At 42.8% G+C, this 16607-nt stretch overlaps 1 protein-coding gene across 7 annotated transcripts in view; it reads left to right on the top strand.

Annotated features, from left to right (window-relative positions):
• The window catches only part of CACNA1A (calcium voltage-gated channel subunit alpha1 A), a 301437-nt gene that overhangs the window by 229623 nt on the left and 55207 nt on the right, over positions 1 to 16607 (top strand). For all 7 annotated transcript variants that reach the window (XM_040346583.1, XM_040346582.1, XM_040346580.1 and 4 more), the window contains one exon: positions 15428 to 15533. In XM_040346583.1, coding sequence (XP_040202517.1) covers positions 15428 to 15533 — 106 coding nt within the window. The remainder of the gene's footprint in view (positions 1 to 15427; positions 15534 to 16607) is intronic.

The raw sequence follows: 16607 nt of genomic DNA, 5'->3' as shown, positions 1-16607 counted from the left end.
GGAGGAGCCACCGAGTGACCCCAAAAGAGAATGTTCGGGGCCACTATGTGCAAAACGAACTGCACAGTGGAGGTAAGTATGACATGTTTGTTATTTAAAAAAAGGAACCTTTAGTATCCCTTTAGGTTTCGGACATCTGCCCAGGGGCCCCAGCTGCATGGGGGGCCCCTGCATGTTCCCCAAAGCAGCTGGTCCTTGAGTCCACACTGATCCTAAATTGGGGGACCAATAATGGCACTGAGAGTGATGGATACAAAGGGGAGGCAGGCTGTCATCGGTGTGCCGTGCTGTGCAGAACGATACCTATTATTTCACAGCCAGCAGCGAGGGGCAGGGCCGGAGCGCCAGTGATGCTCTGTCCCCGCTCCATGCAACTTGAATGCTCAGGACTCGAAGGCTGCGGGGTAGGAGCTGGAGTGGGAGCTGCTGAGTCGGCAGCACTGAGAGCCCACCTGCGGAAGTAGCATTGTGGATGGTGTCATGGTAAGCCCAGCTGTCCAGCACTGTTTGCACCAAAAGGCTTGGAATGCCCAGAGGGATGTTCCCTCCTCCGCCCCTCCTTTTGCCTGCTTAATTGGTATAGGTGAGTACAGTGCTGAAGGTGGGCACAGAGCCAAAAGTTTACATGCACTGTATCTCCACTGGAAAAGGGGGTACTACATGGATGGAATAATGGTGCTGGGGGATATCAAGGGTGTATGGGGAAAACAATGCTGAGGGGGGATCTGGGGTGTTTAGGGGGTAGCAATGCTTGGGGTAGCTTGGGTGGCTATAGTGCTAGAGGTATCAGGGATGTGTAGGAGGTATCAGGGATGTAGTGGGGTCACAATACAAGGGGTATCTTATGGTATATGGTTACAGTGCTGGGGGAAATATCTAGGGTGTCGAAGGGTCAGAGTGCTCAGGGGATGTCTGGGATGTAGAGGGGTCAGAGTGCTGGGGGGATATCTAGGGCCGAGAGGGGCCAGAGCATTACTTTGCCCAGGGGCCCATGTGTCAGGAACCATGAATCAGACCGAGACAGAAGTACAGTTAAATCACACTTGTTTAATAATAATAATAATAAAAAGATAAACAGCGTAAGTGTAGTCAAAACATAGCCAGAGTTCAGGAACCATATTGGATAGTCATCCGAGCCAAATGTCATAGAGCCAGAGAAGAACGTAGTAGAACAGCAAGCAGGATCAGGAGCCAGAAGGGATGTAAGCCGAGCAACAGGAACGCAGGAGATAGTCTCTGTGATGTTGACCAAGGTGAAGGCAGAGAGTAAATGAACTGGAAGGCTTAAGTAGGCAGGACTGATGAGCCGGATCATCAACAGGTGAGTCACTGTGGAGAGATAGGAGCTGGCAATTAGCCGACAGCTGAGCGGCCAGCTGAGAGAAGGAAGGGCTGAGCCTAGCCCTGACACCATGATGCTATTGAGACGGCCCTGCTCACGGCCAGAACAGTTCAGTGTGGAAATCACGGGCAAATCCATTCAATCTGGCAGCATTATAAGCATAATATGAATTTACTTCATGGAATTTGTCAAGCCTCAAATCATTCATAGCAGCACTGACCTCATCTTTTGCATTACTTTTTAACTGTCAACATGTAGAAACTTTCTTTTTTACTTTAGCTTTGGTAAGAATTACCTTACCTAAGTAAGGAACTTCTTTTATCAAAACCCTACCCAGTTCACAGAATTCAAATCTGGCAACTAGTAGCACACTTACTTCCGCACTGTTCTTTTAGTAAAAGAAAAATAAGAATCGCGCTAAATGATAGATGTAAAGTCCATAAGTAAATCCATATGGATTATATTCATCTGTGTGAAGTTGTCCTGGAGCAATGTGATAATAAATCAATCTCTAAAATAGCAGTGCCCATCATCCCTCACCAAAACCCACAGTGAATCCACCACCAGCTGTAGAAACTGCTTCCTAGCTCCTGGAGACCACTTATTAGACCCGTTATTAGAGGGGCCTGCGGTTTAAAATCCAGCCCGAGCCTTTCTCCTCATCTAAGGGCTTCTATACACGTCCGATATCACTCAGTAAGTTGGGTAGTAGTTAGGCACCAAAAAGAGATCAAAGGCTCCACATAGTGTAAAATCCTTGGTGGGTTTATTAAGCAAAAAATATCACTCATAGCAGTAAGTAAGATAAGCACCTTAAGTTTGGTGTGTTGGCCGGCACACAACCAAACAAACCCGTCCTTGGAACACGAGAGAGATGGTGACGTCAGCACATCGCTCCACCCTACGTGCTTCGTCACAAATGACGTCCTGGGACACACCCTCCTAAATACATTACGGAATTAACCAAGCCTCATTCTGAGCCTCAGCCAGCCAAATGACCTGAACACAATCAAGTGCCGTAACTTTACGCAATCTTTTTGAACAACAAAGCGTTCTTTTAGACCTCAGCTTCTGCTGTATTTACAATAGGGCCACTAAAGTTAGAAACTGTGCTCTGTCAATCATTTCATTTTTTTTTTAAAGAACTTGGACTATCTTTAGCACTTTTCCACTAGGGAGGAGGAATTTATAGTTTGCATGTACACATAAGCCTATGATGCTTAATACCTAAGCTTTTCCAGGCAAATAAAAAAATGTTTTTACTATACATTACTGACCATTGTTCTGCAGGATTGACTGGGTAACTGACACTTTGATGATTTCTAGGAAAACAATTCAAACCTGTATTACCTAAAATGCATCCAGTTAATAACAGAGCAACAGTGCTGTTACATTATTTTTAGGCAGGACACTTCTGAATACTGGGTCCCAAAATTGCTAAATACTGAAGCTTCAACAGAATTCATGTGCAAGGTCCGGTCATGCTTTAGGGCCTGTTCACACTATGAGCAGTTACCTCCATTTTTCCATGCGGATGATAATGACAACACAGTGTGGCAACCTACCAGACTGAAATTTACTGACACCCAAAATTTACTGGCACAAGTGTTTACTAAAGTTACAAAATTACAGTTTTAAGTGAAAATTTCAGTATTCGGGTTACAAACAAGTATAATATGGGGTATAACTTGTCATGCAACTTTGAAGTCGCACAAGTGTGAAAGGGGCCTTAGTCAAAGTGTAGTAAGAGATGGCGCAGATTAGGTAAGGGTTGTAAATTTAAACAGTTTTTCTTGAAGGCATACATAAATATTTGGAGGGGCCCCTTTCACATTTGTACAACTTTGTATGACTTTGCAAAGTCTCATGACAAGTCATTCCCCATGATTTCCAACCATTCATATTTGTACGACTTCAAGTCAAAGTAGTCCCTGCACAGTAGTCCATGTGAATGAGTATTGGGTACATTATACCCCTACCCATTCACCTAAAAGAAAAAGTCTCAACAATAAACCACAGTACAAAGGTTTTTAAAATAATTTATTCAGCTCTGGAGTTGCTTCCGATTTCTTCTCCCCTCTCTGGTTCTTCTCTACTGATGTCTCCTAGCCCTCTATCCGCTGTCTTCTGTCTCTGCAGGGTCTTCTCCGCTGTCTTCTCGCTCTTTTGCCTGGTCTTCTCCACTGTCTTCTCCTTCTGTTCTTCTTCCAATGTTGACTCAACGCTCTCTCCCACTCTAATGCTGGGTGCATGGTGTGCCGCTACTTATATTGGCATAGGGTGGGGTCACCGCCCATCATGCCCCGGGTGGTGACGTCATAAGGGGCGGGCCTCCGGATTACGTCACCCGGTGACCCCGACCCATGCCAATATAGGTAATGTCACACCGCGCATCTAGCGGGAGAGAGTGTAGAGTCAACAATGGGCTGAAGTAGGATCAAAGTCGATCCAAAGTAGTGCAGGGAGCTTTTTTTAAAGTCAGACCGTGTCGGACCAGTTAGAACAGCTCCCATAGGGAAACATTGATTTTCACACGTCATGCGACATGAGCTCCCAATGTTGGAGCGTTTGTCATACTAGTGTGAACCCGGCCTGAACCTACCCTGAAACCTAGAAGCTGATTGGTTACTATGCACGGCTGCACTAGATTCTGTGTGCACCAGTTTGAGTAAATCTTCCCCCCCTCTGTCATCACATGGTATCAGATGCTTGAATTTTTCCATGTGCTAAGGCATGCACAATTAGAATTGGTGCATTTAAGGCCCCTTTCACACGACAAGCCCGCTTGCATCCACCTGTCCATTTTTCAGGCAGATCCCAGTGGGCCACCCTTTGACTCCTATGGGGAGACGGATGTCAGTAGAGATGTGTCTGCTGACACCCGTCTGCCATCAGATCCGCTAAAAAGTATGGCGATAAGTTTGTCGTCCGTATTGGCGGATCGGATGAGATCTGATGAAAATGGACATGCTGTCCGTTTTCGTAAGATCTCTCCATAGGAATCAGCGGCGTTCTGACATTGCAAGGCTTTTTTTTTTAAAGTGGAAGTAAACTTTTATCACAAAATATTACCTTTAGGTAAGCCTATAATAAAGCTTACCTATAGGTAGTGTAAATATCTCCAAAACGTACACCGTTTAGGAGATATTTACTATACATGCAGCCAGTGGCATCACCGCTATGAAGGAATGGCCACCTGTGCCGTTCCTTCAGAGCCCTGTGCCGTGAACTGCGGCTTCCGCATAGCATCCGCGTGAGTGACGTCATCGCAGATCCGGCCAGTCACAGAGCCACCATCTGCACTCTGGAGCTGAGGGACGGGTCTTCGGGTGAGGACATTAGGGGCGCCCTGGACAGGTAAGTGTCCTTCTTTTAAAAGTCAGCAGATGCAGTATTTGTAGCTGCTGACTTTTCTTTATTTATTTTCGGCAGACACTTTAACACTTATGCCCTGTACACACGATCTGATTTTCCGTCAGGATAAACTCCGATGGATTTTTCCGACGGAATTCCGTTCAAGCTGGCTTGCATACACACTGCCACACCAAATTCCAACCGTCAAGAACACGATGACGTACAACACTACGACGAGCCGAGAAAAATGAAGTTCAGTGCTTCCGAACATGCGTCGACTTGATTCTAAGCATGCGTGTTTTTTTCTCCGTCGGGGTTCCATACAGACGAACGCAATTTCCGATAGAATTTTTTTCCGTTCCGTTCTCTTTCTAAGTCCGTCGGAATTTCGAAGGAAAAACTCAGATGGGGCACACACACGGAAGGAATATCCGATGAAAAAATTTCATCTGACTTTTTTCATCGGAAATTCCTATTGTGTGTACAAATTACTATTGTGTGTACATTTTTGGTGAGTATCTCACCAAAAATGACATTTTTGCAGAGGATGTTCAAAAGTCTGACTTGTATCTCAGTGCGGACTCCTGGGAAAATTAGCGAGTCAGTCACACAAGCAGGGAGTTCCATTTCCTGAGGCGTTCTGTAAACCAACGGTGTACTGAACACCTCCATCTTGCCCTATTGCATTGAATTTTACAGAAAATGACATTTCTGCAGAATGAAATGGGAAGGTCATTTTTAATAACAATAAATTTATAGTAGGGTTTGTGTGGACATTGTATAAGCACTTAAGACCCGGATCAAAATGCAGGTAAAGGACCTGGCCAGTTTTTGCGATTCGGCACTGCGTCGATTTAACTGACAATTGCGCGGTCGTGCGACGTGCCTCCCAAACAAAATTGGCGTCCTTTTTTCCCCACAAATAGAGCTTTCTTTTGGTGGTATTTGATCACCTCTGCGTTTTTTATTTTTTGCGCTATAAACAAAAATAGAGCGACAATTTTTAAAAAAAAGCAATATTTTTTCCTTTTTGCTATAATAAATATCCCCCAAAAATATATAAAAAAAAACATTTTTTTTCCTCAGTTTAGGCCCATACGTATTCTTCTACATATTTTTGGTAAAAAAAATCACAATAAGCGTTTATCGATTGGTTTGCGCAAAATGTATAGTGTTTACAAAATAGGGGATAGTTTTATTGCATTTTTATTAATCTTTTTTTTTTACTACTAATGGCGGCGATCAGCGATTTTTTTCATGACCGCGACATTATGGCGGACACATCGGACAATTTTGACACATTTTTGGGACAATTGTCATTTTCACAGCAAAAAATTCTATACAAATGCATTGTTTACTGTGAACATGACAATTGCAGTTTGGGAGTTAACCACTAGGGGGCGCTGAAGGTGTTAAGTGTGACCTCATATGTGTTTCTAACTGTAGGGGGCGGAGCTGGATGTGTGACATCATTGATCGTGCTTCCCCCATATCAGGGAACACACGATCAATGACAGCGCCACAGTGAAGAACGGGGAAGCTGTGTTTACATACGGCTCTCCTCGTTCCTCAGCTCCGGGGACCGATCGCGGGACTCCAGCTGCGATCGGGTCCGTGGGTCCCACGGTCACGGAGCTTTGAACCGCGACCCACGGCTGGGCACTTAGAGGACGTACAGGTACGTGCTTGTGCCCAGCCGTGCCACTCTGCTGACGTATATGTGCAGGAGGCGGTCCTTAAGTGGTTAAGTAGCCCAAAGGTGTGGGTTTCATCCTGAAAAAAAACAGGTTAGTTAAAATCCTGACACATCACTGACCCCCCAAGCTCGCCATACATTATACAATGTTCTTATTCAATTTCCTTTAGATTTTCCTTCAACTATTTAGTACAAGGACCTGCTTGATTGCATACAGATTAAAAGTGTTTAGGTTTCACCCCGTATTATATGGTTTTTGGTAAATCTGAAGGAAAATTATACAAGAAAATTGTATATTGTATGGCCAGCTTAAAGTGATTGTAAATGCTTGTGTATGTTTATTTTTTTGTTATACTTATCTCTTCCTTGCAGTTGGTTTTGCACAGAGCAGCCCAGATCCTCCTCTTCTCGTGTCCCTCTTTGCTGCTCCTGGCCCCTCCCTCCTTTGAGTGCCCCTCAGCCAGCAGCTTGCTACAGGGGGCACCCAAGCCGAGTCAGAGCTCCGTGTCGGCATTTAGACATGGAGCCCCGACCTGGCCCCGCCCCCTCTCTCCCCTGATTGGCTGACTGACCTTGATTGACAGTCGCGGGGAGTCAATGCCGCAGCTACTCTGTCTCAGCCAATCGGGAGGAGTGTCTTGGATGGCTGAGGAGATCATGAACATCGCTGGAGAGAGATGGGGCTCAGTTAGGTAATTAGGGGGGTACAGGGTGGGGCTGCTACACACAGAAGTTTTTTTTAGAATGCATTAAGATAAAAAAAATTCTGCCTATGCAACTCCTTTAAGTGCACCTTGGGCATGACAAATACCGTCCAAGGTGCATTTATTGTTTAGAGAAGCCTCGGTAAGCATCTGCATTCCCCTGTGAGGATCATTGTGGGGAAGTTTTAAGATCTTCCTGTTATGTTGGCCTGCACTACAACATGTTATATGATATGCATGCCTAAGGCCCCTTGCCAACGGGCATCATAATTTACTGATGTTTACTCAGGAACTTGGGATGCCTGTGTGCAAGAGACCAAAAACTGTATGTAAAGAGCTGAGTAATGTTGAGTATAGGCGAGAAAAAATCTGCAAGTGTATAGAAGAGTATAGAAGAGTAAAATTCTTCTTCATTGCCAGTATTGTAATATATGCACTTGTAATCGAGTAAACACTAAACAAGTAAACAATTTAATATTAAAAACATTTTTTTTACTGCTCTGTACCAAAGGCGGATGGTGCACAATAATTTTTTTGGTGGGGGCAAACAAACCTGCCCCCCTGTGCCCAGAAGGCTGGCCTCGGTACTCAAACTGCTCCGGCTCCCGCTCATCCTCCCATCTGCTGCAACCTCCTCTTCGGTGGCCAATACACGCTCCTTGCCCAGGCTTCAGCTATGGGCTCTGCTAGGAGGACAGGACGATCTCTATGGAGCCGGGAAGGTGGCGATCAGCGCAGAGGAGACCGTTGCTTCTCCTCACGGCCAAGGAGGAAGTGGGTCCTGAAACCCGATTGGCCAGGAATCCAAAGACTCCCTGGCCAATCGGGTCTCAGGACCCGCTTCCTGATTGGCAGGGAGGAGAAGCAGGAAGACATTAGCGGATATTAATTCACTAATGTCACACAACTTCGTGGGCTCAGGGCGCAGTGCTTTGCACCCTGAGCCAATCCCATTTTTAAGCCAATTAGAGCTTCAGGCTCAAATTATGTGCTTCAAAAAAGAAAAAAACTCCATTAAAATCCATGGCTCCAGCACCCTGAATGTACATTAGGGGATGGGTGCACGGATTAGGGGGGCGGCGCCCCTAATAGAGTGGCCACCACTGCTTTGTACTCAATGCTGTATTACTGATCTTAGCTGTGTTCAATGTCCCATAGACCAGTGTTTCTCAACCCCAGTCCTCAAAGCGCCCCAACAGGTCATGTTTTCAGGCTTTCCATTATTTTGCACAGGTGATTTGATCAGTTTCACTGCCTTTGGCCCCTTTCACATGTGCGGAACGTATATGCCCGCATTTTCATCTATCCGTTTGCGGATGAAAAAGGGACATACATTGGTCCCTATGTGATTGCAGATGAACATCCGCTGACACCTGTAATCACCCGCCTCCGCAAAGCTCCGATTTTGCGGACGGAAGAAAATCCTATTTTTTCTTCCGTCTGAGGATCGGATTGGATGAACACAGACATACGGCCCGTGATCATCCGATCCCCCCATAGGGGAGAGCGGAGGAAATACAGGGCGGTCCCTGCACAGTGTGCGGGGACCACCCTGTCAGCCGACGGCTCAGCAGGGATTTTACGGAGGATCCCCGCTGAGCTTTACGGACACACGGAGGCGGATCATTACTGATCCGCCCCGTGTGAAAGGGCCCTTAGTAATTACCGCAGGCGTTTCATCTGAGGGAAATCCTGAAAACATGACCTGGCGCCTTAAGAACTGGAGTTGAGAAACACTACCATAGACAACAATGCATCTCGTTTCAGATAAGTCTGTAACAGACCTAAGGATAAGCCTAGAAAAAAAGACTACTGTATTTTCCGGCGTATAAGACGACCTTTCACATCTAAATTTCACATCCAAAAACGGGGGACGTCTTATACGCCAGGTGAAGCAGCTGCCAGATGGATGTCAGTGCCGCTGGGATGCTCGGTAATACTGTATGCATACAGTTTGCACCGCTCAGCCAATCCCGGCTGGGGATGCAGCCTGTGATGAATACAGAGCCTGCTCGGATTGGAGACAACCTCTGCCAATCCGAGCAGGCTACATTACAGTGAGTCAGAGCGGCGCGGGCTGATGATGTCACAGCCTCTGCCAATCCGAGCAGGCTTTGTATTCAATAGAAGGAAATCTAGGCAATATGAAGCCTCAGAAGGGGGGCCATCCTATACAGTGAGTATAGGCAAAAATGTAGGAAATACAGTAGCATTAGGGGGTCGTTTTATACGTGCGGTTGTCTTATACACCGGAAAATATGGTAGACAAATTGCAGCAGTACGGATCTCAGTTAATCCCTAGGATAAACAAATTTTAATAACAACTAGGCAATAAAAGGGCTTACTTAAAAAATTGTTTCAAATTGTACCTAACCAGGGAAACTCTTAAACCCTGTACACACGATCGGATTTCTGATGGAATCTAATCCGATGGATTTTTTTGTCGGATATCCGATGAAGCTGACTTTCATCAGTCTTGCCTACACACCATCAGTCAAAAATCCGACCGTGCCATAACGCGGTGACGTAAAGCACTACGACGCGCTGAGGAAAAATTAAGTTCAATACTTCCGAGCATACGTCAAATTGATTCTGAGCATGCGTGGATTTTTGACCGATGGACTTCCAGACAGACGATCGTTTTTTTCTTTCGTTTTTTTTCAATAGGAAAAATTTAAAACATGTTCTATTTTTTTTCCCCGATGGAAAACAAACTGATAGGGGCCCACACACGATCGGTTTGTCTGATGAAAACAGTCCATTGGTCTGTTTTCATCGGACAAACCGATCGTGTGTACAGGGCTTTATAGTATTTGTTGGTAACCTCTTATCTCTTATATTATGATAGTTAAAACCTAAAAAAAAATCAGTGGGCATACACAACCTGATTCTGTTTTTGACACGCCGGTGTGAGGCTTAGGACCATATAGATCAGTGGTCATCAACCCTGCCCACTAACAGGCCAGGTTTTATGTATTACCTGGGGGAGATGCAGACTAGAATACTGCAATCACTGAGCAGCAAATGATACCACCTGTGATGTATTTCAGTTATCTTGCAAACCTGGCCTGTTAGTGGGCCCTGAGGACAGGGTTTATGACCACTGATATAGAGCCTACTGGAAAGGTAGATAACAAGCACTTTAAACTGCTCAAAACACTTCCACACACAAAGACTGGGGTCCAGTCTATCCCCGTTTTCTCTGAAATGAGGGACCGAATTGTTAACTGCTCAGGTGCTTTTTCCACTTTTCGGAAACTGGATACAGAACTTCAGGCCCTGGTGAGGTTTTAGGGAACCCAAGTGTTTCATAGCTTCTACTGAGAAATAAGCCTATGGCCAGCCTTATAGCAATTACAGATAGTACCGAAACCACCGTTAGAGTAGTACAATACTGTGAACTTACACAAATGATAAAATGCAGTGTAAGCTGCTCAGCCTGCAGTAGAAATTATTAGTTTGATCACTGGTAGGGTAAAGCCTCGTACACACGATACAATAGTTGGCCAACCGAGGGTCTGATTTTTATCTTAAGGGCATGTGCCAGGATCTTGTCTTGCCTACTAACGGTACACAATTGTCGTGCCACAAACATGAACGTAGTGACGTACTACGAAGAATTTCAGCTCTTGAGCGCCACCCTTTGGGCCCCTTCTGCTAATTTCATGTTTGGTGAGCATTGATCCCAAGCATGCGACTTTGGTGTGACGGATTTGTGTACTGACCATACGAAAATCTGACGTCAAACCGTTGTCCGCCGAAAATTTACTAGCCTGTGATCCAACATTTGTTGGCCGAAAGTTGGACAACAATTGTTAAAGGAGCGTACTAACGGTAAGATTCTAGGACAGTGATGGCGAACCTTGGCACCCCAGGTGTTTTGGGACTACATTTCCCATGATGCTCATGTACTCTGCAGTGTAGTGTAGCATCATGGGAAATGTAGTTCCAAAACATCTGGAGTGCCAAGGTTCACCATGACTGTTCTAGGACAACAGTCTTTCAACAGACAATGCCCTTCCAACAATCGTATCGTGTGTACGAGGCGTCAGGACCATATAAAGCCTCCTGGGAAGGTAGACAACGAGCACGTTAAACTGCTGAAAACACTTCCACACACAAAGACTGGGGTCCAGTCCATCCCCTTTTTCTCTGAAATGAGGGACCGAATTGTAAACTGCTCAGGGGCCTTTTCCACTTTTTGGAAACTGGATACAGAACTTCAGGCCCTGAGCAGGTTTTAGGGAACCCAAGTGTTTCATAGCTTCTACTGAGAAATAAGCCTATGGCCAGCCTTATAGCAATTACAGATAGTAAAGAACAATAGGTTCAATACTGTAGGACAATACTGTGAACTTATACAAGTGATAAAATGCTGTGTAAAGCCGCATACACAGAATCAGAATTTCCGATGTTCGATGTGAGCTTTTGGTCGGAAATTCCAACCATGTGTATGCCCCATCGGACATTTTCTGCCGGAATTTCCGACAGCAAAAAATTGAGAGCTGGTTCTCAAATTTTCCGACAACAAAAGTTCTTTAGTTTGTATCCAATTCCGACGCATAAAAATCCTACGCATGCTCAGAATAAATTTGACGCATGCTCGGAATCATTGAACCGCGTTCTTGGCGATCGTATTTCCTGACAACATTTGTGTGACCGTGTGTATGCAAGACAAGTTTGAGCGAACATCCGTCGGAAAAAAATCCACGGTTTTGTTGTCGGAATGTCCGATCGTGTGTACGCGGCATAAGCCCGCGGTAGAAATGGTTACTTGGATTGCTGATAGGGTAAGGATTTCCGGAGCAGCAAAAAGCTGATTAGAGTTTGAATTTGTGATCCTTCCAACTCACAGCAAGGCCCGTGTAGTCTGAATATGATCATGGGCTTGGGTGACTCTTGCCTTAGGTCCTTCTGATCTATACTCTGTATTAGCTCTACTTCAGGTCTTTTGTAGCTGTTCCTATTACTCCATATCTTCCGTGGGAAAGTGGGCCTTTACCCATCCCTCTATCACACATCTGTAATCTATGGGGGACTGCACCTGACATCTTTACTGAACCCTTTTCTGTCTAAGAACCTTAATGCTCTAATCTGAGAAAAGCCTCCTTACTTGTCCTATCCAACAAACACCCATTTGATAGAATAAGTCCCTTTTGTCTTTCTCGGTGTGTAAAGCTTTAGGGATCATGTTGTGTGGCCAGAATATTACTTGGCAATTTCTGACTGATACAATAAGTTTCACAGCTTTGTTTGTGAATGTATTTCTTTTTTTCTCTTTTTACTCCCTCTCTCTCTCCCCCCTATCTCACCCTCCCCCTCGTCTCACTCTCTCGCCTTCCTCCCGCTCCCAGCCACCCTCTCTCCCCTGTGCTCCCCCTATGTAGGAGTTCTAGTTCTCTAAAGAGATATTGCATGGGGGATTCCCTGCACGTTGCACGTCACGGTTCTGCATGCTGCATGCTCCAGGTTGGCCTGTGGATTTGCCTGCCGATCTATGCTTTGGTTTGTGCTGGCTATTCGTTTTTTTTTTTTCCATCTCTGCACCTCCAGAGTGGAGTGAAGATTTGGAACTTTGTGTTCCCCCATTTTACTCTGGAGGTGGAGAGTTGTTTTGAAAAGGTTACTTGCTTGTAAGCAGAACTCCAAGGCTCTGAAAAATTGCCGTAGTTTATTTAAAAATAAAATAATAATAATAATAATAATAATAAAACCATTCACAAGCCACTCCATGGAGCTGGTGTTAGTATAATAAATAAAATTAATTTAATGGTAGAAGCTAGGATTACAAAAAGGACCCCCCTATAGCTTTTGCGTTGCATATAGAAAATCACGTTTGTGGAGACAGTGAAAATGCCTGCATAGTAGCCATATGTGCATGTCTATACTGTATATGGCTAAATAGGTCATTAATATCTGACACCAATACAGATCTTTAGATAGATAGATAGATTGATATAGATAGATAGATTGATATAGATAGATAGACAGATAGATCGATCGATACAGATAGATAAATACAGATAGATACAGGTAGATAGATACAGATAGATAGATAGAGAGATACAGATAGATAGATAGATAGATAGATAGATAGATAGATATATAGATAGATAGATAGATAGATAGATAGATAGATAGATAGATAGATAGATAGATAGATAGATAGATAGATAGATAGATACAGAAAGATATAGATAAATAGAGAGATATAGATACAGGTAGATAGATAGATAGATACAGAAAGATATATATATAGATAGATAGAGAGATATAGATACAGGTAGATAGATACAGATAGATAGATAGATAGATAGATAGATAGATAGATAGATAGATAGATAGATAGATAGACATATAGATAACGATAGATAGATACAGATGGATATAGATAGATAGACACAGAAATATATAGATAGATATAGATAAAGAGATACAAATAGATATAGATAGATAGATAGATAGATAGATAGATACAGGTAGATAGATACAGATAGATAGAGGTAGATAGATAAAGATAGATACGGATAGATAGATATAGATAGATAGATAGATAGCTATAGATAGATACAGGTGGATAGATACAAATAGATAGATAGATAGATAGATAGATAGATAGATAGATAGATAGATAGATAGATAGATAGATAGATAGATACAGATAGATAAATACAGATATATTCAGGTAGATAGATACAGATAGATAGATAGATACAAATAGATAGAGAAATACAGATAGATAGATACAGGTAGATAGATGCAGATAGATAGATAGATAGATAGATAGATAGATAGATAGATAGATAGATAGATAAATAGATAGATAGATAGATAGATAGATAGATAGATGGATTTATAGACAGATCGCTATAGATAGATAGATATAGATAGAAAGATAGCTATGGATAGATACAGGTGGATAGATACAGGTAGATAAATACAGATATATTCAGGTAGATAGATAGATAGATAGATAGATAGATAGATAGATAGATAGATAGAGAAATACAGATAGATACAGGTAGATAGATGCAGATAGATAGATAGATAGATAGATAGATAGATTTATAGACAGATCGCTATAAATAGATAGATACAGATAGATATAGATAGAGAGATAGCTATGGATAGATACAGGTGGATAGATAGATAGATAGATAGATAGATAGATAGATAGATAGATAGATAGATTAGATAGATAGATAGATAGATAGATAGATAGATAGATAGATAGATAGATAGATAGATAGATAGATAGATAGATAGATAGATAGATAGATAGATAGATAGATAGATAGATAGATAGATAGATCCATATAGATATAGATATATACAAATAGATAGAGAAGTACAGATAGATAGATAGATAGATAGATAGATAGATCCATATAGATAGATATATACAAATAGATAGAGAAATACAGATAGATACATATAGATAAATAGATAGATAGATAAATAGATAGATATAGATAGATAGATACAGATAGATAGAGAAATACAGATAGATAGATAGATAGATAGATAGATAGATAGATAGATAGATAGATAGATAGATACAAATAGATGATAGATACATATAGATACAGGTAGATAGATACAGATAGATATAGATAGATAGATAGATAGATACATACATACATACATACATACACATCCTCATTTGCACAGCATACAGGAACAGAGCTGAGGCTGTCAATCACAGGATGTGTGCTGGAGATCCCTCTCCTGTCAGCATTTTCCTCTTGGTGTCAGGAAAACTAGACAGAAGTGATTCATGCTGATAGCAGAGGAACGAGGCAGCAGACAGAAATTCAGATAAGTACACACTATAGACGTATTCTTTGTTCATAGTTCATGTCAGGTTTACAACCACTTTAAGCCCATAAAGTATTTATGTAAATAATTTTATTAGCCCAATCATTACAATTCACACTTATTTACATGTAAATATAAATGCACATGCAATGAGCAAATATGACTTCCCCAATGGACATTATATACTTCTAATAAGCCATCCAGAGAAAGAAGGTTTAATAAAATGAACACACATGATATCGATTCCGCCTGTCTCCTTACATATCTATAAAAATACATATAAAATAATATAGTTCCTCTTAAGCAGTAAAAATAAGCACTAAAGCAGTCCTAAGAGAGATATTTTAAAACGTAGCAGCATATGATAGTTGTAGATGCTTTTTTCCTGTTGCACTTCTTTTTTTATCGTAGCATTGCATATAATCAGAGCCTTCTGAGTGCTGTATATAGGTGAGTAATGTATTTGAATGGCAGTGAGATCAGATCACTCATGCTGTTTTCTGGGTCTTACAGAGGCTCCTTCGAATGGACCTTCCTGTGGCTGATGATAATACTGTACATTTCAACTCCACTCTCATGGCTCTTATAAGAACTGCGCTGGATATCAAAATTGCCAAAGGTGAGATCACTTCTTCTATTTTTTAGGTCCAAACCCTCTAGAGACCTTGGGAATAAAATAACGGTCTAACAGCAACCAATATGATATGGACGGTTTTAATATTACTGGTTACTGGTGGATATATTATTTCTATATTTGTTATTCTGTACTCAGTTCTGAAAGATGTTCAAAAGTAACAGCTTTTTGTGTTGATGCAAGGGTTGTGTATTTTATACAAGTGTGAATCGGCCCTTAAAGTATCTTGTTTTCTTTGGAAATATATAAAATCTATTTACTTCATAAGAGGGAGTCAAGTGGGAACATGTCTCAGAAACAGAAGGAAAGGAATTCGATTAAAGTGTTACTAAACCCAGGACCGTGCATTCACCCAAAGTACACAGAACATGGAAATGCAATCATTTTAGTAAATATAAACGTATAAATACCAGTGGTGGCCTGTAATGCAGGGCACAGGGGCACCTAATCCATGCATCCGGCCCCTTAATCTACATGTGGGGCACCGGACGCATTACTTCCAATGGGGAATTTTTTTTTCTTTAAGCATGTGATTAGAGCCAGAAGCTCTAATAGGCTTCAAAAAAGGGTGGTCTCGGGGCGCAGAGCACTGTGCCCCAAGCCCACCCAGCTTTGATATTAATATTCGCTATTGTTTTCCTGATTCTCCTCATGGCCAATCAGGAAGCGGGTCCTAAGACCCGTCATCTGATTGGCCGAGAGGAGAAGCGATATTATTGGCCACCGAGAAGGAGGAGGGAGGAGACGCAGGGGGAGCCGCCGTAAAGCACCAGAAGGAGGAGCTGCCGCCCGGAGGAAGCGCTACTTGTGACCTAGATGGGGTGAGTTTGGGGCTGGTGACTGTCTGGGGGGGGGTGCCGGTTACCAGACCGACCGGGGTACGGTGGCGTTGGGTGGATTGTTTGCTGCCCCCCCCTCCAGCAAATATACCACCAGACGCCACTAATAAATACCTTTTCTCATCAGCAGTATATAGCAGTCTTGTGACTTCTATCAGTTCCTAGTAAAGCTTGTAGGAGAAGTTTTCATTCTCCCCTTTGATCCTTTGTCTCAAGCCTC

The sequence above is a fragment of the Rana temporaria genome, chromosome 3, assembly GCF_905171775.1.
Source record: "Rana temporaria chromosome 3, aRanTem1.1, whole genome shotgun sequence".
In the NCBI taxonomy this organism is placed as follows: Eukaryota; Metazoa; Chordata; class Amphibia; order Anura; family Ranidae; genus Rana; species Rana temporaria.
Note: the sequence above shows the minus strand (reverse complement) of the source record. Positions and strands in the feature narration are given on the sequence as shown.